The 22,648-nt window shown below is 51.2% G+C and overlaps 1 protein-coding gene across 5 annotated transcripts; it reads left to right on the top strand.

Annotated features, from left to right (window-relative positions):
- The first annotated feature begins 262 nt into the window (after positions 1–262).
- Positions 263–21,909, top strand: TCOF1 (treacle ribosome biogenesis factor 1). 5 transcript variants are annotated; one of them, XM_040603848.1, is made up of 18 exons: positions 263–400; positions 883–938; positions 3,670–3,812; positions 4,536–4,642; positions 4,919–5,273; positions 6,092–6,186; positions 6,626–6,820; positions 7,458–7,709; positions 11,799–11,973; positions 12,145–12,281; positions 14,117–14,275; positions 14,770–15,019; positions 15,262–15,344; positions 16,079–16,307; positions 17,996–18,547; positions 20,192–20,289; positions 20,846–20,882; positions 21,339–21,909. In XM_040603848.1, exons 1-17 carry the CDS (start codon positions 290–292, stop codon positions 20,876–20,878), a joined length of 3,030 nt encoding a protein of 1,009 aa, XP_040459782.1. In that variant the 5' UTR covers positions 263–289; the 3' UTR covers positions 20,879–20,882; positions 21,339–21,909. The 5 variants fall into 5 exon arrangements, with proteins under 5 accessions (XP_040459782.1, XP_040459783.1, XP_040459786.1 ...); XM_040603849.1 differs by having other exon boundaries at positions 15,265–15,344; XM_040603852.1 differs by having other exon boundaries at positions 14,845–15,019.
- Positions 21,910–22,648: the final 739 nt, after the last annotated feature.

A 22,648-nucleotide genomic window follows, 5' to 3' on the forward strand; every position in this document is an offset into this window, starting at 1 on the left:
TAAGAGCAAGGCCTCCATCTTCACGGCTGGAAAACTGAATGGATGTTACTGAACTATCACCGCCCTGCCCACCCGCCGTCGGTCAGCGGCCTGCCCCCCTCGCTGCCTCTCTCTTCGCCCCCGTTTCCCACCGGGGAGGGTGTAACGGATCCCGGGCCCAGGCACGGCCCACCACGAGGTCACCACGCCGCCCCGCACCACATTTCCCAGAGGGCCGCGCGGCGGAAGCGGAAGTGACGTCTCTCCGCGCAGCAAGCGGCGCCCCCAGGCTGCGCCGAGCGGGCCCGCCATGGCGGTGGACGGCCGCGGGGGGCGGGAGCTGCTCGCCCTCATCCACCAGCACCTGCTGCGCGGCGGCTACGCCCGGGCGGCCCGCGAGCTGCAGGCGCAGACCGGGCAGGTAACGGGCAGCAAGGCCCGGGCGGGGGGGCGGGCGGCGGGGTCTCGGGAGGCCGTACTCGGAGCTCGGGCCTCGGCGGGGCCGGAGGGCCCAGGCCGCCTGTGCTCCGTCACTGGGTGCCGAGCCCGCCGTGGGCCCGTGGCTCCGCGCTGCACCCCGCGGGCTGGCCTGGCCCGGCCAGGAGGGGTTTCCCCCGGTGCCGCGGGAGAAGGGCTGAGGCCGGCCGCCGGGTAAAGGCGTCCCGTAGCCGGGGAGCAGCTGCCTCCGAACACGTGCTGCTGCGGCGGGAGCCGCGCCGGGGCCGCCGAGGGGAGGACGCGGCCCTGGGTGCAGCGGGGGCTTCGCTGGGAGCCTGTGTGCGGGAGGGGCACGTTCCCGCTTTCCTGGGCATTTCTGGCAGGGATTGTGCCGTCTCCACTTGTTTGGTGGTCAGATCTTGAAACGGGGCCGAGGTCTGACTCGTGTTCCCTCTGCTTTCACAGAAATTGCTCCCTTCCCTCGCGACCTCTCTCGAGGACATCTTTACCCACTGGGAAAAGTAAGTCGATGGGGGAAATGACTATCAAATAGATTCCAGACTGTGTTAACATCCAGGCTGCATGGCACGTGTGATCTTTATTTGCTAGAATTTCCTGTTGTCAGAGTATTTCCGATGATAACTGTGCTCAGCAGACTTTCCTCTTAGCCTCTGGTTTCAGACCGATTCGTTTCAGATGTTAAAGACTACTTTGGTTTAAAATTTCCAGAGCTTGGAGATAAGCTGTTACTCTAGTTTTGCGCAGCCGATGCTGTTCTTGCTGGTTGGGTTTAGTACTGGAGTACTGTGGGGCTCAGGGTCATGCTTCACTGGAAAAAGTCTTTTCCCCAGTTCTGTTTCACTTTCTTTTTAAAGCCACGTGTTTTTCAGGAGTATTGACCCGAGAAGAGAGAATTTGAGCAGATGCTGAAATACCAAGGCTCTTACAGGGAATTAATCTTTGGCAGAGATGTGTATTTTCTGACTCAGAGGAAGTCTCTTGGTTTCAGCCTGTCCTTTCAAGCCCTTACATGTTCGGCCCCAATGCCTTCCCACGTGAAGGTCTGCAGCATGGAGCTTTCCCATCTGTGGGGTGCAATGACGTTTGCACCCACCACAGTGTGCACAGCTCGCTTTGGTTTGATGCTGGAGTGCAGCACTCGCTGCAGAGGGGTCTGGTGACGGCTACAGAGCTGGGTTATCGGGAAATCAGTGGAGCTGGGCTTCTGTGCCTGTGTGAGGAGTGCTAGAGTGAAGATGCTCCTCAGTGTGGCCGTGCCAGCAGCCTCGGGAAGTGAGTGTTTGTTTCAAAGGTGTCTTCTGCTAGAGTGCCTCATGCCTTGGTGCTACCCTGATTCTTGATCTTGTGTCTCCATCATTTTCTTACTTGAGCAGGAGAAAGACTGGGTCTAGGTGAGGGTGTAGAGGTATAGAAATAGGCTTGCATTTCCTCCCTCTAACAATTTATTGCTCTCCTGGGTATTGATGATGACCTTTCTCTGCACTAGTTATCCTGGGTGCTACAGCAAACCCTTCCGGACACTATTGCTTTTAAAGCCTGGGGGGGCAACAGTGTCCTTGAATCAGGTTTAATTCCTTTTTCTGTGGCATCACCCTTCTGTTGTCGCCCCACCCCAGAAGTATGCCATTTATTCCTGTTCCTCTCGAGTTATGCCTGGTTTGGAGTCAACATGAGGGATGTATTGACCCGTAGCTTTATCCAGAAGGTGCCCTGCCTGGCTGGAGTGCTCTCATGGGGTTGAGCTGTGACTCTTTCAGTCTTACTGCTTCATAGGCTTTTGGCCTGAACGTGTCTTTCCTCACTGCGCAGCAGCTCGTGCCCATCTGAGTGAGGCTGTCCTACGTGCCCTCCTTCCTTCGGAAACTTCCAACAGTTGAGATCTGCAGTTAATGAAGAGTGGCCTCCCTCCAGGGCTGCATTTACTCTTGGAGGATGCTGGAAGGGGATGGAAGGTTGCCTGGGGGCAGGGAGAAAAGTTGGACCTGCTCAGCCCCAGAAGCGGCCAGAGCCCTGCAGCCCTCCAGCCCTGTTTTAGGGCTAGTGCCTGCAGGCAGTGCTGTTTTCCCCTACATAGTACCCCTGAGCCCCATGTCACTCAACAAATTCTTACAGTGATTTGTGTTGTGCTGTCAACTACTACTGAATCAGGAAAGTGTTGCAGCATCATAGTTGCCTGTGTGGTTTGCCATATTATTTTATTAAAAGGGTTATCAGGGTAGTTAACAGAACTCTGTAATGTGCTTTCAGCTTAGCCTGCTTGCAAAAAACTTGCTGTTACAGCTGTGTTACTCAAACACTAATAGTAAGCACAATCTTTGCTGGACAAATTGTTAAACTAATCTTATTTTTAAATCAGATGAACACATAAAATAAGCTGAACTGGCACAAAAGTGAGGGGTTTTATCACCAGTAATTGTGTGTTTCAGGGCTCATAAGTATCGCATGTATGAATCACACAGATGTGTGCCCAGCCAATGTTATCCTCGGAATAAAGCAAAAGTATTTCAAGTGAAAACACAGGTACATTAAAGATAACTAGCCACATCATCTGTTCTGGCACAGATAGGATTTGGAGCCTGGAGACCTCTTTCTCCAGCTTAATGTTTTAACCCAATTGAACAGCTTAAGTGTTTAATGCTCATGTGTGGCCTCTTCCCTTGTTTCAACACATCATCTGTAGGTCCAGCCAATTCCTTTCTTAAATCTTTCTGCAATCTGACTTTTCTGTCCATTTGGCCTGTGAGCCCAAGTTCAAATGGCTTTTGCAGCCTTTAGATTTACTTTTGGCCTTGTGGAATACCAGGATCTGTTTGGGGATCACTGCCCTAACCCTGGGACTGCAGTTGTTGACTGTCTGGCTATAGCTGCCTCCTGGAGATGGAATTTGTTCTGTAGGATGCCTTTGCTCCATAGTGAACACCAGCCTGACCATACGCACTTTTAGTTTTCTGCTAAAGTGAGAAAGAGTCTGCCTAGGACACAGGAAAAAAAAGTCTATGTTCAGTATCTTCTCGAGTATTGCAGGGATATACTGCCCTTGGGAGTCACGAGGAGGAGTGGAGATGTCCCTTGTAGGTTAGAGAAGTATTTCTCCCACCCCCTTAGGAGCTGTAGGGCAATGAAACTGCATGTCCTTAGGCTAGAGCCTGACCTGAGAGTGGGTTAATAATTGTATTCCAATTTGTCCAAGATACTTTTTCCCCCATTTTGACACAAATTCTGTTCCCTCAGAACTCCATCGAATTCCAGGAGAAGAAAGGTGAGTGATGAGGAGGCAGCCATCCCAGAAAAGATCAGAGTTCCTGATCCTGTGAGCAGCTCTGAGAGCTCAGAAAAAGAAGATGATGAGAAGGAGAAGGCAAAAGCTGCGAATGGTAAGGGCCTTTCATTTCTCTGGTGTGGACAGAGTAGGACTGGAGGCTTTTGTAAGAGCAGCCTGACTTGCTTGGCTAAAGAAAATGCTTGTAAAGTGATGGCTATTCCCTTGTGCTCTCAGAAAAGTAAGACAACTAATTTAGCACCCCCTTCTCATGTGGAGTTTCTGAGGAGCATAAATACCTGCTGAAGCTAGAAAAAAAACGGTTACAATTCATTGGGGAGGGATGGGTGTTGCTTGGATGAAGGCTTGGGAACCTAACGCTGCTCACTGTGGAGCACCTTCTAGTTGGTCCCAGGTGGATGCTGGGCCAGCAAAGGCAGGCCTGTTTCATGGATGAAGGAAGGACTGGTTAGTTCGTCTGGAGCGCCAGTGCCTTCTATCTGAGGTGGGGATAAATCCCTAGTGCAGCTGATGTAGCAGGCATTGGCTTGCGTAGTCTAACAAAAACCCATGTGTCTTATAAATTTTGGGTCAGTCTCTCTGCTGTAGACCGGCCCTTGGAAACGTGCAGATCTTGCCAGGTTCCTTGCCTTGGTGGTGGGGAGAAGAGTGGGGTAAAGGAGCAAAGCACTTGCCTGTCACAAGGGCAGCAGTGGTGGTGTTGGGGTGGCTGTGGAGAAGGGACCTTACCCTGCCTGTTGGAGCCTTTCTGCAAACCAGAGGCCATCTTGATGTGAGGTGCGCTCACATGATTTCTCTTTGGCTCTCTCTTGTGCAGCAGCCAGCCTCTCTCTGGCCACAAACTCAGTAGTGAACGTAGAAAGCACTGAAGGTGATGATTCCTCGTCAGAAGACGAGACACCAGCTGGAAAAGGTGCAGTTACGGTAAGGCAGTTTTTTCCTAGCGTTTGAAGATTGATAGTACTCTTGAGGCCAGGACTGTCCGAGACTGGCATGTGTAGAATTGTGGCCTGGGGTGGCATTAATATTTAAATAACCCTCCTATGCTGGCATAAGCCTTCTCTTAGATATCTGTCCCCCAAGTGCTTCCCTAAAGAGCTCTATGGCTTGCCCAGCTGCTGGATTGCTGTTTAAGGTATGTTGCGTCCAGTTTAGTCCCTCATCTGTCTGTAAGCTTCTAATTTATTTTGTTTCCTGTAGGTGACACCAGCTGTGGTGACTGGCAAAGCTGCTAACTCCTTGCGTTCTCCTAACAAACCGGCTGCCCCAGCAGGCAAAACAGCGGTGCTGCCTGCTGCAAACAGAACTGTGGTCTCAAATAAGCAGCAGCCCAATGTGCCAGCTGCGTCTGCAGCTCCAGCCAAGGCTGGGCAGAAACTGCCCAGCCCTGGGAAGCCCAGACAAACTGCAACAGCCGTGGCCAAAGTAGGTCAAAGCAAAGCACCGGTAATGACCAAAGCACCAGAAAGCAGCAGCAGCAGCAGCAGCAGCTCCTCGTCAGAGAGCGAGGAAGAGAAAGAGATGCCGACTGCAAAGGCCCCAGCCCCCAAAGTGGGTAAGGAGCCTTCGGGGTGTGGTAAATGCATGTGTGCTCCAGCTTTGCTGCGAATCAGGTCTGAGCCATGCCTTCAGCATGTTCCTTTCAGCTCCCTTGCTGGAAAGCTTGGTGATGCTTGTTCCTTGGGGAGGCTGTGAGAACACTGCAAAGCAGCCAGCTCCGGAGCTCTGTGGGATGAATCCAGCATGCTTGCTCCCATTTCAAGCAGCAGATTCTGTGCTAAGATGTCTGGCAGCACCTAGCACTACAGGGCTGGAGATAACAGCATAGCCTTTCTGGAGGAGATGCAGTGTTAATACTGCAGATGCTTTCAGCTGTTTGAAAAGGCACTGCAGCATCTTCTCTTTATTCCCAATTGCAAAGCGATTGGTTCTGGCTTTTGAAGTCTTTAGGGAAATCTTTTACTGCTTTGAAGTGTGTGCGTTGGGGGGGTGATGTGAGGAATAGATCATAGAAGCTCTGAAAATGGTCCTTCTCTTGGATCTTTTCCAGAGGAGGTCCAGCCAGGCTGGATGCCCCTGCAGGGAGCTATGTGTGGCTGGGCAGCTCCCCATAGGGTCAGAAGGTGGCCAGGAAGGATTTCCCATCTCTGCCTGCGCTCGGGGGAGTGGTGCTTGTGGGCCAACATTTGTCTGGAGAAGCTGTTCCCAGCAGGCTACTGACGCTTTCAGCAGGGCTAGGCCCTCTTTTCTGCAAATCCCCTTAGCCCTTTTTGCTGCTTGTTTTGTTTTCCTCACTTCAAAAGCTGCATTAGCATCACACTCTGGGAGCTCAGAGCAGGCAGCAGCTGTGGCATCTCCTCGTTTGTGTTTCAGAGCTGAAGCAGGCAGCTGGGGCTGCTGAGAGCAGCAGTGAGGAATCAAGTGATGAGACATCCTCTGAGGAGGAACCTGCAACTCCAGCAGTCCAGGTAACCTTTCCAGCCCAGGTTCCTTGTCTCTACAAAATCACTTCTCTTCCCCTGAAGGAAAGTATTCTGACAAAACCGCATTTCTTGAGTGTGTAAGGTCCCCAAACCCAAGGCCAGAGAAATGTGCTGTGTGGCTGAGAGTCCCACTAACCCCTGCCAGCTATTCCACTCCTGTTCCTTCTAGTGCCTGAAGTTGAGGGAGATCCTTTGAGCTGTAGGAGGTGATTGGTGTACAATTCCACAGATGTAGTCAGGCAGTTTATGGAGAAAGTGGCTTCTTGCAGGTACTCCACAGCCCGTGGATCTGAACAAGCCTGTCCTGGTCAAAGTTAGCAAGGTAGCATTGTTAAAAAAGATTCCACGCAGTTACAGCTCTTAATTGGTTTCTTCTAAAGTGTTTTCTGGTTCTCCTGTTCTGTTTTGTTCCCCCTGTTCCCAGGTAAAGCCAGCTGTGAAAAGTGCACCTGCTGCTCCAGTGTCCCTCAGGAAGAATGCACCGAGGCAAGTGGTGCAGGCATCAAACCAAGCCAAACCCGCATCCACAACGGTTCCTGGGCCTGCAAAGCCTGATGATACATCAGAGAGCAGTGACTCCTCAGACAGCGAAGATGAGGAACTTCCATCAATAACCCAGGTGTGTCTATCTGAGACTGTCTCTCTTTGCATGCTTTTCCAGGGCTAGGAATTGCAGTGAAAAGAAAATTTTGTAAATAAATGTAATATATAGCAAAGTCATCTTGGGGGTGTGAGGAAAGAGGCATGGGCTGTTTAAATCACCTCACTTCACTTTCTTTGTTCTGAGCTTTAATCAAGCCACTGTGCCTTTCTTAAACATTTCCGTCATACTTTTAAATAAAAAAAAAAAAACAAACCACCAGCAATTCTTTTCCCACCTGAAGAGGTAAATTGGCATGGTTGAATTTACCTCTCAGCTATAAATTGCCATAAATAGTGTCTTAATTTGTTGGAACTGTAGTGCAGCTTAGCTTCCCTGCTGTGGAGAGTACAAAATGCTGCAGTGTACTTCACTGGAGGGGACTGGTAGTATCAGCAGGCTGATGAAGAACGTCTGGTCCTGCTTTCTCATCTTGGGAGACTATCCCCACACAGCTAGATGAAAGGCTGCCTTGTGTCCTGCTAGCTGCTAATCTTCCTCCAGCATTTGCCTTTCCCAGGGGGCTCTGAAATCTCTTCCCTTGATTATAGTCTGAGCAAATGAATTACACTGCTGAGGGATTTGCCTTGTTTTATGCTGTTCTTGTCTTGTCCAGACAAAGCCACCTCCAAAAACCCCCCAGGCCGTCCCACCCCTAGTGAAACCTACACCAGCAGCATCACCCTCTGGCAAAGTAGCTCCAGCAAAAACACTTCCAGCACCAAAACCAACAGTGCCAAAGCAGGCCAAAACCACACCGGGAAAGACTACTGCTCCCGTGAAGCCTGCTGAAGGTATGAAGTCAGAGGAGAGCTCTGACTCCTTGAGCAGTGAAGAGGAGGATCTCCCTGTGCCCGTAAGCCAGAAGGTAAGTGGTAGCACATTCAGCTCAGTGCCAGGGAATGGGATACGCAAGACAGTTGTTTAGCCCTTAAGTGCTACTACTGATCTCCTTGAACACCAGCAGCATGTAGTATGTTGCATCTCAGTCCCTTAGAGAGGAAGATCTTTCTTTCTACTTGGAAACAAATACAGCCCACCTCTTCTCACCTAGCTGTACCAGAGGAGGATGGTGGGTAACCTCTCTGATACCAACTGTTTCACCCCATGCCTGCCTTGCCCCTCTGGAGTGGGCCTGGTGTGCAGTTCACAGGTAGCTTGGACTTGGCTCTTCTGTGAGGGTTTGTTTAGACCTCTCTTGACAGAAGGACCGTGAACTCAGGCTTAGGTGGCTGAACTTGTAGGAAAACAAATCCCTTCCTGTGAGCATCCTTAAACATATTTTGTGACACCATTTGCATTAAGCTGCAGGGCCTTTCAGAAAGTGCCCTGAAAGCAGTGTTTTGGAGATGGCAGCTATTATCTGCAAGGGAAGAAGGGAAGCTGGGGGCAGAGCCTCACGTGTCCTTGCCAAGGAGGCTCTTTGTCAACACGTCCTTTCACTATTGACAGGCAAGAGCCAGAGAGGCTCTGCGTTTTTGTCTTTATAGCCTTGGTCTGCTAAGGTGGGTGGAGGGGGACGCATCTCCAACAGTTGGCTCTGTGCTGCTCTCTTCCTGCGTGACTATATGTGAAGATTCAGCTCTGGGCGGCAGGAGCAGCTATTCTGATAGCTGTGCCATAGAGTCCTACTGTAAAACCATCGAGACTCATTCATTGCAGCAGGGTTATAGGTGAAGGATGTGCCGGGGTAGGTTTGTTTCCCGCTGGCCAGCGTTGATTAGAAGCTGGCAGCAACAGGTAGCTGTCTTGCTGGTGGCTATTTAACCACTTCAGCATCTTTCCTCTTGCAAACTGGCGATTACCCCTCAACAGCCACAGTAAGCAAGAAAGAGCTTGTCATCGAGGGAGCTCTATTTTTGCCAAACAGGCTGTTTCTTCCCGTGTTAGTAGCCTACAGGCAGAGACCACGAGTGAAGCCTGAAGATAAACCATTAGGCTCAGCTGTTGTCCACAGTCCTGTCCTCCCAGTCAAACTCTTCTTAGCTCATCCTCACCATCTGCTACTTGGGCATATGCTAACCACTGAGTTACTGTATCCTGCAACTTCCTCTGGCTTCTGTGCAAGATCCAAACAGAACAGAGCGTTGGAAGCTGCTTCATCTTTCCCTGTGGGGGTGGATTAGCACAATTAAAATGAACATCATGCCTAAATTGAACTGCTTAATTGGTATGTTTACCCCTGAAGACTCAGGAATATTTAGTCAAAGAAGTTGACAAGGTGTTTGCATATTTTGGGGATGAAGGATGGTGATGGGGGACAGTCTGGATTGACCTTGAAGACGCTATGAGCTACTTTTCTTTTGGAACTGCTAATTCTGCTGTTTCCTCTTTCCTGGATGTTTTGGGCCAAAGATGGCACTGAAGCCCTTTATGGACAGGCTTTGGCTTCTGCTTACCAGGACTGGGTATGAGATGCACCTGCGTGTGTTGGGAACGTGTGTCTTCCTTGTGCATCCCAGGAAAACCTGTGCAGGCTGGACTGGTAAAAGTTGTGCCTGCAAGTTTTTATCTCTGACCACAGGCCCTGGTGGTGAGAAGCCAAATCTTCCAAGAGATGGAGGATCCCTTTCCCTCCCTGAACCTTGTCCCCACTCCCTTGCAGGTTTCATTTGTACCTTTGCTGTGTCGTGACACAGCTGAGATACTGGTCCCAGTCTTGATACGCTGGCAGTGCTTCTGCAGTGCACAGGCAGCTACGGAGTGTGATTGTTACAACACGCTCAGCGCACGTGGCTCAGCGTTGTTTCCCCCCCTTGTCATGCAGTGCTGCATGATGCAAATGGTCTCAGCAGAGTGGCAGTGGGTTGTGCGGGAGCTGAGTCATTACACTTGTACTGAGGTGCAGGCAGCTCTGGGTTTGGGGGCTGGAGAGGGAGCAGGAAAGATAATTTCCTCTTGAATTATTTCCCTCCCTTCTGAGTTACTTTGGTACCTATGACTCTTAAGTTGTCAGAAGCTCTCTGCCTGTGTTACCCTGCTCCCCAAGTGTAACTCAGCCTTGCTGCTGGCCGGATCCCACCTGGGGCCACGCCACAGGACATGGCGGCTGTCAGGCATCTGGCAGTGACCAAGGTGAGGTGGATGGAGGGATTTTGGCCTTTTCCCAGGAAGATCTGAGGAGTCCCAAGGCTCTGTAAAGCTTATGGTGGTTTCTCTGTGAATGTAGTTAAGTTCTTTCTGTGTCAGGATGCCTCTGTGTGGCAGCTCTTTCCCAATCTCTTGCTAAGTTAGGAAACAAAGCAGTCCTCATGCTGTGCATCTGAGTAGGGAGAGAAGCCAGTCCCATTGCTATGAAGGTCTTAGAAATGAGCGAGTGAGGCCTGATCTCAGTAGACTCTTCGCTTGCACAGCAGTGCTTGGGAGCAGAGCTAGCACGTTCGAGTAAAGTGTGTGAATTCTTGTGTCTGCTTCAAGTAGTTCTCTCTTCAGCGTTGCAAATCTGGCCTCTCTCCTGGAGATAGTGACTCACTGGTATCAAAACAAAACGACAAGTGAGGCTTGCAATCCCCCCTCCCCAAGTGCTTGTGGAGGTTTCTGTTTCTCTAAGCAGAGTCAAAATGTGCTTGGCTTCTTTGAAGAGCTGTTCTGTAATGGAATAAACATGCAGATGCTGTTGTCTGTTTAGTGTTTGGCTTGGAGATGATAAACACTGGCCCAGTGGCAGCCCTTGGTGGGGCAGTGCCAGGAAGCATGGTAAGATCCGTTTCCCTGGGAGGCTGCTAGGCTGGTGCTTTCGGTTCCCGGCCAGGAGCAGCCCCCAGGAGAGCTGGCACTGCTGAAGTCTTCCTGGTCCACTGCCGTGGGGTGGGAGGGTATCACTGTGTTAGCAGCGTGGCGGGGTTGGGAGAGGGGTATGACAGGGGCTGCATAGCCAGGCAGGAATCTCTCTCACCTTCTTGTGGGAGACCTGGAGATGGAGCGAGCCCTGGGGCAGGCTGCTGTCACATGCAGGTTGGATGCGGTCTGCCTGCCCTGGCGAGCATGATGTACTCTTTGGCAGAGCAGCCTGGAGATGAGCGATGAGTAGAGTAAACTGAGTAGGTGCAGAGCACTGCGAGCCTGGAGAATATCTGCGGGTGGCAAAGTTACCAGATCTCTCGGCAAGCTCTCCTTCCGCCACCACAAGCCTTCAGCAGTGTGGTGGAGGGGTTATCTGCAGCCCTTGGCCCAAGCAGGGAGAGGGGCAGGGAAGAGATAGTCTCACCTGGCAGTTGTGTATCTGGCGCTGTGAGAACTGTGGCTTCCTAGTGCTGATACACCAGTTGCTTGTGCCAGTGGCTTGTGGCCTGTCCTGGGATGTCACAGTGTTGGCACATGCTGTAGAAAGGCACAGTCCAAATGAGTTGCAGGGTTTTTTGTTGTCTGGAGATTTCTAAATTCTGAGACTTGTTGACAGATCAGTTTCCAAGGTGGGTCCCAATCTTGTCTTTGCCTGCCTTCTCTGTTCCCAAACGCTTGTTTCAGCCCCTGTGTTGAGCTCTCCAGCAGCTCTAGGATCTGATATTGTCTCTGAATCTTACAAGTGTTTTGGCACGAGGTTTCCCAGCTCCTGCTGATTCCCCAAGCTGCAGGGAGGTCATGCTTAAATAAGAGGCTTACTTGAAATGGATGTCTTGGGGTTGCAGTGCTTCTTCCTGTCCAGCCAGTGTCTTGGGCTCAATAAGGAATTGCTGTTATGAGCTTATGAGCATTGTTATCTCTGCAGGCTCTTGTAAAACACACTCGGGCTTCCTGTCAGAAGCATATTGCTAAATGCAGTGGTATGTGTCTTCAGCAGCTCAATCCAGGCAGTAACTGAAGCCCTTTCCAATCTTGACACGCCAAGGTTGGAGTGAGTGTTAGTAACAGCTGTGTTAGGTTAAAACAAAACCCAGCTTGAGCTGAAACTGCACTTAAACTCCTAAACAACACCTGTATTAATACCACATTTCTGGGCTTGTGTTTCTTTGTTAAGAGGTTAACAGAACAGCCTGGGCCTCTTCCCAACCTGAGCCAGGCTGCCAAAGCTAGGCCGCCTGAAAAAGCAGTGGGAAGCATCTTGAAAACCCAAGCCTCAGAAAGTGGGAGCAGTGACTCGTCCGACAGTGAAGAGGAGTCCCCTGCAGCCCAGACAGAGCCTCCACAAGCTGGTAAGTCTTCTGATAGGGGCCAGGGCCCCTCACCTGCATCCTTGCGGGTTTACTTCTCTCCCTTGTACATAGAAATGCCCAGCCTGTTGTCATAGCTCCTGCTCTGTGGACAGTCACGGAGAGCAACTCTTTCTCAGTCTCTTATGACAATCTCTGATGCTTTTCCTGCAGTGGAAACCAATGCTGTACCCCAGTCAACAAATGTGAAGAAGGCACCAGCTCCAGCCCCAGCCCCTCCACCAGTGGACAGCAGCGATGATTCCAGCCAGGAGTCAGATTCAGAGGAGGAAATAGTCCCCCCTTCTCAGGTAAGGAGCCACTGACCGTGGATGCTTTTAGTCCTGCATGCTTAGGAGGTCTCAGGACTTGTGAGGTGGTAGTTGGGTGGGTGATGAGCAGTGCAGAGAGGAGCCCTCCCATTAGCTGGACCAGGTTTTCTTGGCAGCGGTGTCCCTGGGTCTGGCTGACCCTGGCTCTGGGTACACATCTCTGCCACAGCAAGCTTGCAGTGTGTGAGAGCAGTGGAGCATGTGAATGTTCTGGCAGGAACATGAATAGATGTATGAGCCCAGACCTCCTCTGGGACTCTGTCCCCTCTGGCCTACTCGAGGGAGTTAGACTGCAAAATTCTTGCAGGCAGAGTCTTTTCATGAGCTGGGTACCTCCAAGGCAACCCACCCCCTGGTTTCTCCCAAACCCCTGGGTGCAGCTGGAGCTCTCTGGACTCCCCTTCCACAGTCCTTGGGAGGCTGGATGGATCTGCCCTGAAGGGTAGCACAGTAGTCTTGCTTCTTTTAAGCTAGTGGGGCCAGACCCCTGCCTTGGAGAAGGGAGGTGGCCCCGTATCTGTGCCGAAGGCGCTGCTGAGTGTCATGGAGTCAATCCCAACTCTCTCACCTTGAGTCTGCTCACTGCTCTTTGTGTCTCCGTGCCAAGTCCCATAGGGCTGTGGCTGAGCTCCCTAGGGCCTGAGTTGCCTCTCTGTGAAGCTGGCTCGGGTGTTGCTGCTGAGCCCGAGAGAGAAACCACATGGAGAAATGTTGATTGAGGAATGTGGCTACCGTTCCTACACGGTGATGGCTTGGCTCATGTGCTGAACCCAGGGCTTAGTGGCCAAGTGTACTTCTTGTCCTGCACATACGCATCCCCTGTCTGGCCAGTGCCCTTGCTGGGAGAAGGGAATTACGTGCACTCAAGGAAACTCTTCCTCATGTTGGCCTGATGCTGTGGCCAGCGGAAAGGCTGTCTCCCCCCACGTGGCAGGCAGGCAGGCAGCCTGAGCAGCCCTTGATTAAAGCACATTTATAGTACTAAGATTGTATAAAATAATGCAGTTGCTGTAACTTGAGCTTTGTGCAAGACGGCTGAGCTCTCACGTCAGATCAGCGACTCTGCATGGTGGAACATTGCCTTCCTTTCTGAAGGCCAGATGTGTGAGAGAAATGTCAGCCCACAAAGGCCCAGCTTGTCAGAGATCTGGAGAGGGAGGGCTGCTCACGTAGCCTCGTTTGTAACACAAACCAGGAGGCTGAGCACTACATTGGTCTTGCTCCCTCCTCTGCTGGCATTTGTGTCTTGGACCTGATGTCAGTGTCTGAATTTCCATGACCCTGGCTCTTCTATTTTTAACCCCTCTTTACATTTAGTTTGATGGGAGGTTCCAAATGTGAGGCAATAAAATTGCTTCTTGTTAATTTGCTCTCTAATCTGTGGCTTACTTGTGGACCTGAAGGCAGATTTGCCCTGTGGTTGGTGTCTTTGCTTTATCTGTGTGCCAATTAACTCTCAACGTGTGATTTTTATAGTGTAGGAGACACCCTGCAATCCAAGTGCCTGCTTTGCAAAGTAGGGTTTGCAACTGCAGTCTTGCTGGTGCTGCAGTGGACAGGAATCTCTCAGCCTGCAAGCACATCACGTTTTGCCTGCCTGCCCTCAGGATGTATGCCTTTGGGGCGCTGAGCTAATGCTTTAGGCTCAGAGGAGACAGAGCTGGCCTGTAAGGGGGGAAAAAAATAATCTCATCCTTTGTGCTGTGCTGAAAATGATGGAAGGGTTCAGGAGTTAGTGGTGAATTGGTGTATGCTTCTGTCTCTCTTCCTTCCGAGTTGTGCTCTATCCTAATTTTATTTCTCATTTCTTTTAGAGTCTGTCCCAGCAGAACGTCAAAGCAGCCAAGGTTTTGAGCACAGTGACTGCCAAGGCTAATGCCACACTGCCTTTGGGGAAGGGGATAAAAGCGCCTGCTGTCCCTCCAGTTAGCAGAGTGTCTGAGAACTTGAAAAGTGATGCGCTGGCAGAAGAGGTAATGATGGAGGAGACTAAAGTGGGAAGCTTCCCTGGGGAGAGTGGGCCAATGGGCCTTCTGGAATTTGAGACTGGTGCAGTGTCCCCAGCTGAGGAAGCATGGTCATGGAAGAGGGGGGATGGGGGCTGCTCTATTTTAACTACTGTTACTGCACCATAAGGAGAGGCAGATGAGCAGAGGGTAGCTCTTGTGCCTGTCTTGTTCCTGCCTCCCAGCTAGCAGGCTGGTTTCTTCCTTCTTTTATGATAGCAGTGCTCTGTACAGTTAGGAGTTCTCTGCTTGGCCACAGATGCCTGCTTCATCTGTGGGCCAGGGGGAGACGGGATTTCTGTGCCCTGTTTGAGAAGTTCTTGGGCTAACCTTGACACAGACTGAAGCAGTACGGCTGAAGAAAGGCTGAGGTGGTCCAAGCTCTTCTGCTCTGAGCTGCTTTGTATAGTTTATGGGCACGAGCAGTTCCTTTCAGATGCACTTTGTCTTTCTCACCCTAGGTCCCCACTCTTCCTTGCCTAAAGCAAACTGTTCCTGTGGGAAAAGCTTCTCCAGCTAACGCTGCCACCCCACAGGCTGCTTCACTTCTGGGAAGTCGCACTGCAAAGTCAAGGAAGCCAGGCCTGCAGCCAGCGCAGGATGCCCAGCTGAGCCAGGCTGCCCTGCCCACCCAGGCAGAGGAGACCTCGGGCAGTAGCAGTTCCTCAGACAGCAGCGACGAGGAGATGCCCAAGCAGCCCCCCAAACCTGGTCAGTTCTCCCAAAAAGATGTTCTCAGTGCTGCTGGCCAAGCCAGGGTGGGGACAGCATTTTGTTACGCCATGGGAGGTGTGTCACTTTAACATGGTGGATGGAGAGGGATTCCTCCTTTCCCACTTGGCAGAGCACTCCCCTTTCTTTGAAGGCAGAAGGCCTTTTGGTGGTGGCTGGGTGAGTGAGCTCAGTCCCAGGCAGCAGTGGTGAGTTTAATGGGATGAATTCTTCTCCTCCAGCAGGCTCACTGCAGAAACCAGGAGGGACGCAGCCAGCCCACAGCTCCTCCTTGGAGTCCAGTGAGGAGAAGGCAATGTCGCAGGTATAGTGCCTGAGCAGTCTGGGATCCTCTCAGGTCTTGCAATTAGCTCCTAAGTAGGACAGAGAGAGGACTGAATTCTCAGGCGTAGCAAACAGAGTGCTGGGTGGGTTTGCCAGCGCAGAAGTGGGGGGCCCCCCAGTGCAGTGCTGTGAGCAGGGCCTTTTAGTGGGGGCAGAGAGAGGATTTTGGACCTGTAATGCCTCCCCAGGCAACTGGGCCTTGTGTCCAGGGCTCATGGTGCCTTCCTCAGGAAAAGGGATGGAAAGAGGTGGTGCCTTGCAAGGGTTAAACCAGGAGAACTGGTGCACAGTGCCAACAGCAGCAGGATTTTTTCCCCAGTTTTATTTGTAACATAATCTGTGTCCAAGCCATTAAATTCCCTTTGTAAGTAACGTGCAGGGCGTGCAGCACATCTGCAGTGCATTAGCTGTGCTTGGGTGCATGCTAATTGCCAGGAGCCTAACCCAAGCCTGCTTTACTGGGCGAGAACAAAGAGGAGAACCTCTGGCCATCAGTTCTTGTGGCTGTCAGCTCACCTAGTGTCTCCCTGTGCTGGTCCTGGCAGCTGTGGCCTCTCTGCAGGGCTGGCTGAGCTGTATAGGGTCGCTCCGTGGGTGGCCAAAGGTGGGCCCTTCACTTGGAGGATGGGGGCAATAGCAGCAGAGACAGATCTGTGCGTCTGGCTGTGGGAGGCTGCTCTGCTGTGGATCCTCAGTGTCTCTGTGCTGTTTCAGTCCCTCCTGACAGGCTATATGGGCCCCTCCAAACCTCCAGCAGCACCCCAGACACCAAAGACGGTTCCTCCCGAGTCTGTAGGCAAAGCCAGGCAAGGGAAAGCAGCCGTGACTGCTGCAAACTCCCTCACCCAGGCCTCCGCGCAAGCAGCCCCAGCCAACAGCTCCAGCAGCGACAGCAGCGACTCTGACACAGACATCGACCAGGTGGCTGCAAACCACAAAGCAGGTGGGTCTCCTTTGACAAGGTTGGAAGTCTGCTTTGCCCAGGAGCAAATCTCTGCTGGCATGAGAGGGTGACACTGGGACAGGGCCCGCTTCCCCAGTGTGTCTCCACCGCAGAGCCCCAGCGGCATGGAGTGCTGCTGCCTTCTGCTGGCTTCCCTCAGCCACGACACAGCCCTCTCCTGGAACACCCCTCCTGTGCTGGCTGGCTTGCAAGGCTCTGTGCTCCGTATCTTGGCCCTTTCCAGGTTCGGCTTTAACTGCAATAATTAATGCAATTAATGGGAGCAGGTAAGGCTCTCCCTGAAACTGATGCACACTGCATTGGTGTGCTGTGGTAGCGATGGCTTTTACAGAAGGTTGAACTGCTGAAGAACATCTATACGGTGCTGGTATTCAAGCCTCCCCTTGAGTCTTTCTGGGCTCTGTAGCATGTCTGGAGGGCAGAGAGGGGAAGCAAGTGGGAAGACCTATAGAGAAATTACATGTCCTGCTATTTCCCTGTTGTCCTAGTTTGTTGGCAAATTGTAAAACTCGGAGCTGGAAGCTGCTTCTGCTCTGGTGGGATCCTGGCACCTTCAGATGAGCTCTGGTCTGGCTGCGAGCTCTGGCCTGCTCTAGAGGCTCAAATGGGTCTCTTGGGTGCATCATTTAAGTCGTGCAGAGGGCTGTTGAGGAGGTCTGTACTATACGTAGGCTCAAGAAGGCCCGGGTGCTGAGCGGGTAAGCCATTCATTGTGTTGTGCCTTAACCCCAGCCAGCCACTAAGCGTGACGTAGCTGCTCACTCACTCTCCCGCTGGTGGGATGGGGAGGAAAATTGGCAAAAAGGTAAAACTTGTGGGTTGAGGTAACAACAATTTAATAATTGAAATCAAATGAAATGCAAAAATAATAATAATAATTGTAATGAAAAGGAGAGAGGGAAGGAGGAATAAAATCCAAAAGGAAAAAAAACCCCAGTGGGTAATAAACAGTACAGGGCTTGCCACCCGCTGAGCGATGCTGAGCCAGTCCCCAAGCAGTGATTGCCGGCCCAGCCAACCCCCTCTAGTTTATACACTCAGCATGATGTTCTGTGGTATGGAATATTCCTTTGACTCGTTCAGATCAGCTGTCCTGGCTGTGTCCTCTCCCAGTTCCTTGTGCCCTCCAGCCTTCTTGCTGGCAGGGCCTAAACAACTGAAGAGCCCTTGACTTCGTATAAGCATTACTTGGCAACAGCTAAAAACATCAGTGTGTTATCAACATTATTCTCATACTAAACCCAGAACACAGCATTGTACCAGCTACTGAGAAGAAAATTAACTCTGTCCAAGCCAAAACCAGGATACATTGGTGACTGTTAACAGTGGTGGTGGTGTGGATACCCCCTCCACCTTGGGAAGTCCTTGACTTACTGGGGGTGGTGTTCGGGGGAAGGACTGTTCTATCTGTGCTCACCCATCTTGTGCTACAGTTTCCTCTAGTCAAACAGCCAAAGCTGTTGTGGCTGTTGTGATCAGATACTTGATCTCAGGCTGAGGCATCTTTCTCTGGTTCTGCTGTAGTAGGGATAGCCAGCAGGCTTTGCTTTTGGGAGGAGAACTGGATGCTCCTCTCTAAATACATATTTCCATCCTCCAGTAACTCCGTAGTCTATGTAATGAATGCTGCCTGAGCTGTCTTCTCTCTCTCATCCCTGTTTTTACAGAAAACAACCCTGCTCCAGGGCAGGAAGCCACAGGAGCCTCCAACAAAGAGAAGGTGGCAGGAAAAACGGAGCCAGGTCATGCCAGCCTCAAACCTTCCCCAGTCAAAGCCCTGGCTGTGAAAGAGAATGATGTTGGGGCAAAAGGGGTACAAGTGACCCCAGCATCACATGCACTGTTGTCCATCTCACAGTCAGAGGAGCCAAGCTCAGGAAGCAAAACAGAGGTCACTACTGCCAGAGTTCCTGCAGTGCAAACACCGGAAGGGTTGGAAGTGAAGAAGAAGAAAAAGGAGAAAAAAGAAAAGAAGGAAAAGAAGAAACCTTCCTCCACAGAAGATAAGGCTGTGAAAGCATCTAAGAGCAAAGACAAAGAGAACAAGAAGCAGAAAACATCTCAGAAACGGAAACTGCCAGAAGAGGATGAGGCTGTTGGGCAGCCCAAGAAGAAGTGTAAAGCGCAGGCTAATGAAGAAGTACCCAAAAAGAAAAAGAAGAAAGCTGGTGACCTGGAGAAGCTGCCAGGCAGCAAGGAAAAGAAAAAATCGGCTAAAAGTAAGTATCCCTCACTTGGGGCTACATTTGCAGTAGGTTCTTGCAGCTGATGGCACGTTCAGACTCTGGTGCAGGGCCTTGTAAGTAGCACCTGCTTTCCTGTTAGCTTCATGCTTGGCTACCTCCTCCTTGGCCCACCCAAAGCCAATGCCAGATTTGTAACACCCCACTTCAGTGTTTTTCTGCAGTCTCCAGGATGCAAGCTGGGCTCTCCTACCCCTTTGTCCTTCATCTGGCACAGTGGGAACTGCGTTAATACTTACACTGATTCTTGCTGCTTGCAGAGCAAGCTGGTGTCCCCATTCATCATCTTTGGCATGACCTGTCCCTCCAGAACTTTCTTCTGTCCTGGCTGGAAGCAGCTGTCTAGCTGAGGGCTGGCAAAGGGTTGAGGTGAGGCTGCACTGAACCTCCTAAGGCTTCTTTGCCCCCCCGCGCTGGGCTTGAGAGAGGTCTTGGTGGTTGTAAGCTACGAGGCCTCTGTTCTGCCCACTGCGCTCTGCATGGTACCCCGCTCTGTCTGCAGTGCAGAACAGCTCTGCTAGCCCAGCTGGCTGCCCTGGCTCCTCTGTGGCCAACACAACACGTGCTAGCAGAGAGCTAAGGTGAAATGTGGCTGGCAGAGGTCTCTGACATGCTATGGGCATGGCAGAGGAAGCCCAGCCTTCACATGTGTGGGGCTTCGTGTTAGTCAGAGCTTCCTGAACGCTGCCCCTGCTGCCAGCCTCTTTTAAAGAGACCAGCCTTGAAATCTGTGTTGTCACCTGAAGTGTCAGCCACCACTGTTACCTGGGGAGCGACAGTGCCCCTTCCTGACCCCGCCTGATCAGTGTCTGTGCTGCAGCATAGCAAGCAGCTCATTCAGGAGATATGACTCAGGGCTGTTACTGCTGCTTTTAAACCCCTGGAGAAAAGAGGAGGATGGTACCAGCCTCCTGCTCCTTGCTCCCAGTTAGGGGTGTTTCCTGCCCCTCTTGTCTGCGTGCTTCTCTGTAAGGGTCTGTTTGCTGCCCTAATGCAAAGGCAGTTTTTAATTTGCAGCGTAGACTGCATTTGCAAATCAGAGCTGGTTCTGTGTTGGATCTTGTAGACTTTTTTTTTTTTTTAAAAGGAGATGGAATGGGTGGGCCAGGTCTGCGGGGGTTTCTGTTCCGCAGAGGTGCAGCCCTTCATTTTGGGAGGCAGGCTTGTCCGTCAGCCCCTCTGTGGGCTGTTGCACGGGGGTGAGCTGGAGCTTCTTGGAGCAGTTGTGCTGAGCTGAACCTTGTGTCCATTCTGTGTTAGTAGCTCCCCTTGCTCTGATTTCTGGCATGTGCACAGCTATTCCAGCTGCAAAGCGGTTCCTTGAAATGCGTGGGCAGCAGGAGGTGGAAAGAAGGGGATCCTGTGTAGTTCTGCCCACATATGTGCATGAATGGTGGGATCAAACCACGCTGTCTCAGAGGTACTGGAGAAAAAGTCCTGGGAGCAGCTGCCTTGTAGTGAGGCTCTGCCCTCATCCGATTACTGTTCTAGAAAGCTTGCTCAGGTTCAGATGTGATGATAAAAAAAACTTACTGGAGATGCTCCTACCACTCTGTGCTCCATCTCAGAGGTTAGCAATACCTGTCCCTCTCTTAGTTGACTTTTCTTTCCCTCTACCAGAAAAAAAGACTGGAAAAGAAAAGAAGAAGAGCAAAAAGGTGTCTTCAGAAGGGGAGCCTATAGCAGATGGCTCTGTTGAGGTTCCCAAGAAGAAGAAGGTATGTGTAAGACCCTGGAAAGGGGTACCATGGGGAGAGTTGTTCTGAGCTGCGGTTGTTACGCTCATCCCTGCAGCATGCCAGGCTGGAGAGGAACAGAGCCATGTCCTGGCCTTTCTGGTAGTACGGAGGCGGCTGCAGTTAATTGTGGCTAGTCTTGACACACCATGACCTTTGGTTGCTTGGGATTGGGGTGTCTCGAAGAAGGGCTTGTTCCTGTATTGCTCCCCCAGAAGAGATCCCTTTCTCTGGAAGAGTCAAACCCAGGGGCCCTTTTGGTGGCAGAGAACCTGCCCAAGGAATAAGTGCTGCTCTTCAGCTGTCTGTTCGTCTAGTTCTCAGCAGAAACTGGAACTCTTGAGGGTTTGGCAGGCTACTACATCCCATCCCAAGAGCTAGGAAGCGGGGCAGAAGGGAGACTGTCAGATGTTCCTTGTAATGAATATGTCCCTGTAGGGGTGGTAGCCAAGACGCATCCGTGGCCTGTGACTTTGCTGGGTCCTTCATGTTTGTGGTACAGATGATACTGATTTATTTTTCACCCTTTTCTTTTTAGAAGAAGAAAACACCCAAGCCTGAAGGATTGTGAGAAGGTACATGGCCTGTGGGGACTATCAGTTGGTACCTCTGAACGGCAGTAACCTTGGCCAAATTCGGTACTCCTGAGCCACTCTTGGGACAACAGTGTGTCCTCTAAATGCTCACTGAGTCGGCCTGGCCTTAGATTAGAGGGCCAGGATGTGGAGTGCTGTAAGGAAAGTCATGCAGCAGTGTGCTGACTTCTTTGGATGTGTTTGACCTCAACTCTTTAGCTGCTGAGAAGTGGATGTCCAGCCTTGGACGTTGCTGTCCTCTGTCATCAGCAGAGATAAGCAGCCTCTGGCAGTGTCTGTCCCTGCTGACCACAGGGAGCTTGGAAAAGTAATGTGGATTAGACGGTGATGTAGACACCTGGAAATGGACCAGATGACTCTGCCCTTGCTCTGCTCAGCTGTAAGGCTGTTTATCCTCCTCCCCATCCCTAACTCTTTTAACTCCTCTCCCCAAAGGTACCGCATTCCTGTGATTAAGGATTTATGGGCGAAGATCAAACAGAAGAAAGGAAAAGGAAGCTCATCAGGAGAATTCCAACTTTTTTTTTTTTAAATAATAATTTATAAGTTCTTTTAACTATGACTTTTAGAGCAGAGCAGTGTAACTTTCTGCTGCCTCCTGCCCGGGCCCAGAGATGTGTTTGTTGTCCCTCCCAATGGCTCACTTGTTGCACAAGAACTGAAGGAGGCAGTTTGACCAGAGAGGAGCCAGCTTGCATAAACTGCTTTCCTCCTAGTTGATACCCAGCCATCTCTATCTTTCTCTTCACAGAGCTATATTTTTAAGAGAAACTTTTACCTTTTTTTTTTTTTTTTCTTCTTTCACCTTCTGTGATTTGTGGTGTCAGTCTTTTTGCTACTATGGAAGAGAGCTCTGGGGTTTACTTTTTATTCTAACACTCACAGCAATGACGATTGTGTCCCTGGATTGCACAGAACAGCTGTGTCCAGCAGCTGTTCTCAGCCAAGGTGGCATAATTTTTTGTGGGTTTTTTTTATGGAATACAAAATAAAAAAAGAACGGTGAGATCTTTCTTCAGCTGCTTTCAAGGGAAGGGAAGGGAGTTGACTGAGGCAGGGTAGATGCTGGGGCTGAGCCCAGGGCAGGGCTCAGTGTCTACCCAGTTCACAGAGACCACTTCAGGCCCTGGGGAAAAATCAGTTGCTTTCTGCTTCCTCCCCAGGGACAAGCAGATGCTGTTGTTCTTCTAGGATTGGTTTGTATGGTTTTTTTTAATTACTAAAGTGCTGTGTAGGGGCAGGTGCCGAGAATAGGTTTGGACATCACGCTGTTGCAGATCCAGCCTGCTGCCTTGCTGGCAGCTGCTACCCTGCACCTTGTACTGGGCTTGTACCTGGTTTCCTTGCTTCCTCCTAAAGGTTTAGGGGGTGAGGAAAAAAGGGACAGGATCCCCTTGTGCTCCTCCCTCCCATGCTGTACAGCCTTGCTGCAGGCTCTGCTGTTGAGGGCAGAGGGCTCTGGCTGCCCCCCTTGCACCTGCGCAACTGGGGTGCAGGAGGGACACTGCTCCCAGTACAGGGCGCAGCTCCCCAGCGCTGCGATACACTTAAAGGTGACTTCAGCCTCCCGTGCTGTGCTGGGAGATTGAACAAGTGATAGATGAGGAATATGTATGATCCTGGGTCAGGGCACAGATGTCCTAGTGTCTTTGCCGATTTTTTTATTCTCTTTTTTCTTTAAAATTCGTTTCATTTACACCAAGGACAGCTGCATGCTAGTGGCAGGGCAGTGCTTGCAAATAGGG

This window comes from Falco naumanni, chromosome 8 (genome assembly GCF_017639655.2).
Source record: "Falco naumanni isolate bFalNau1 chromosome 8, bFalNau1.pat, whole genome shotgun sequence".
Taxonomy (NCBI): domain Eukaryota; kingdom Metazoa; phylum Chordata; class Aves; order Falconiformes; family Falconidae; genus Falco; species Falco naumanni.

Bases quoted from the DNA above. Each gene is read 5' to 3' on its own strand.
- TCOF1 (XM_040603848.1), top strand. From the start codon at position 290: ATGGCGGTGGACGGCCGCGGGGGGCGGGAGCTGCTCGCCCTCATCCAC. The intron at 401-882 runs GTAACGGGCAGC...CTGCTTTCACAG, and splicing joins TGCAGGCGCAGACCGGGCAG to AAATTGCTCCCTTCCCTCGC. The intron at 7,710-11,798 runs GTAAGTGGTAGC...TTCTTTGTTAAG, and splicing joins CTGTGCCCGTAAGCCAGAAG to AGGTTAACAGAACAGCCTGG.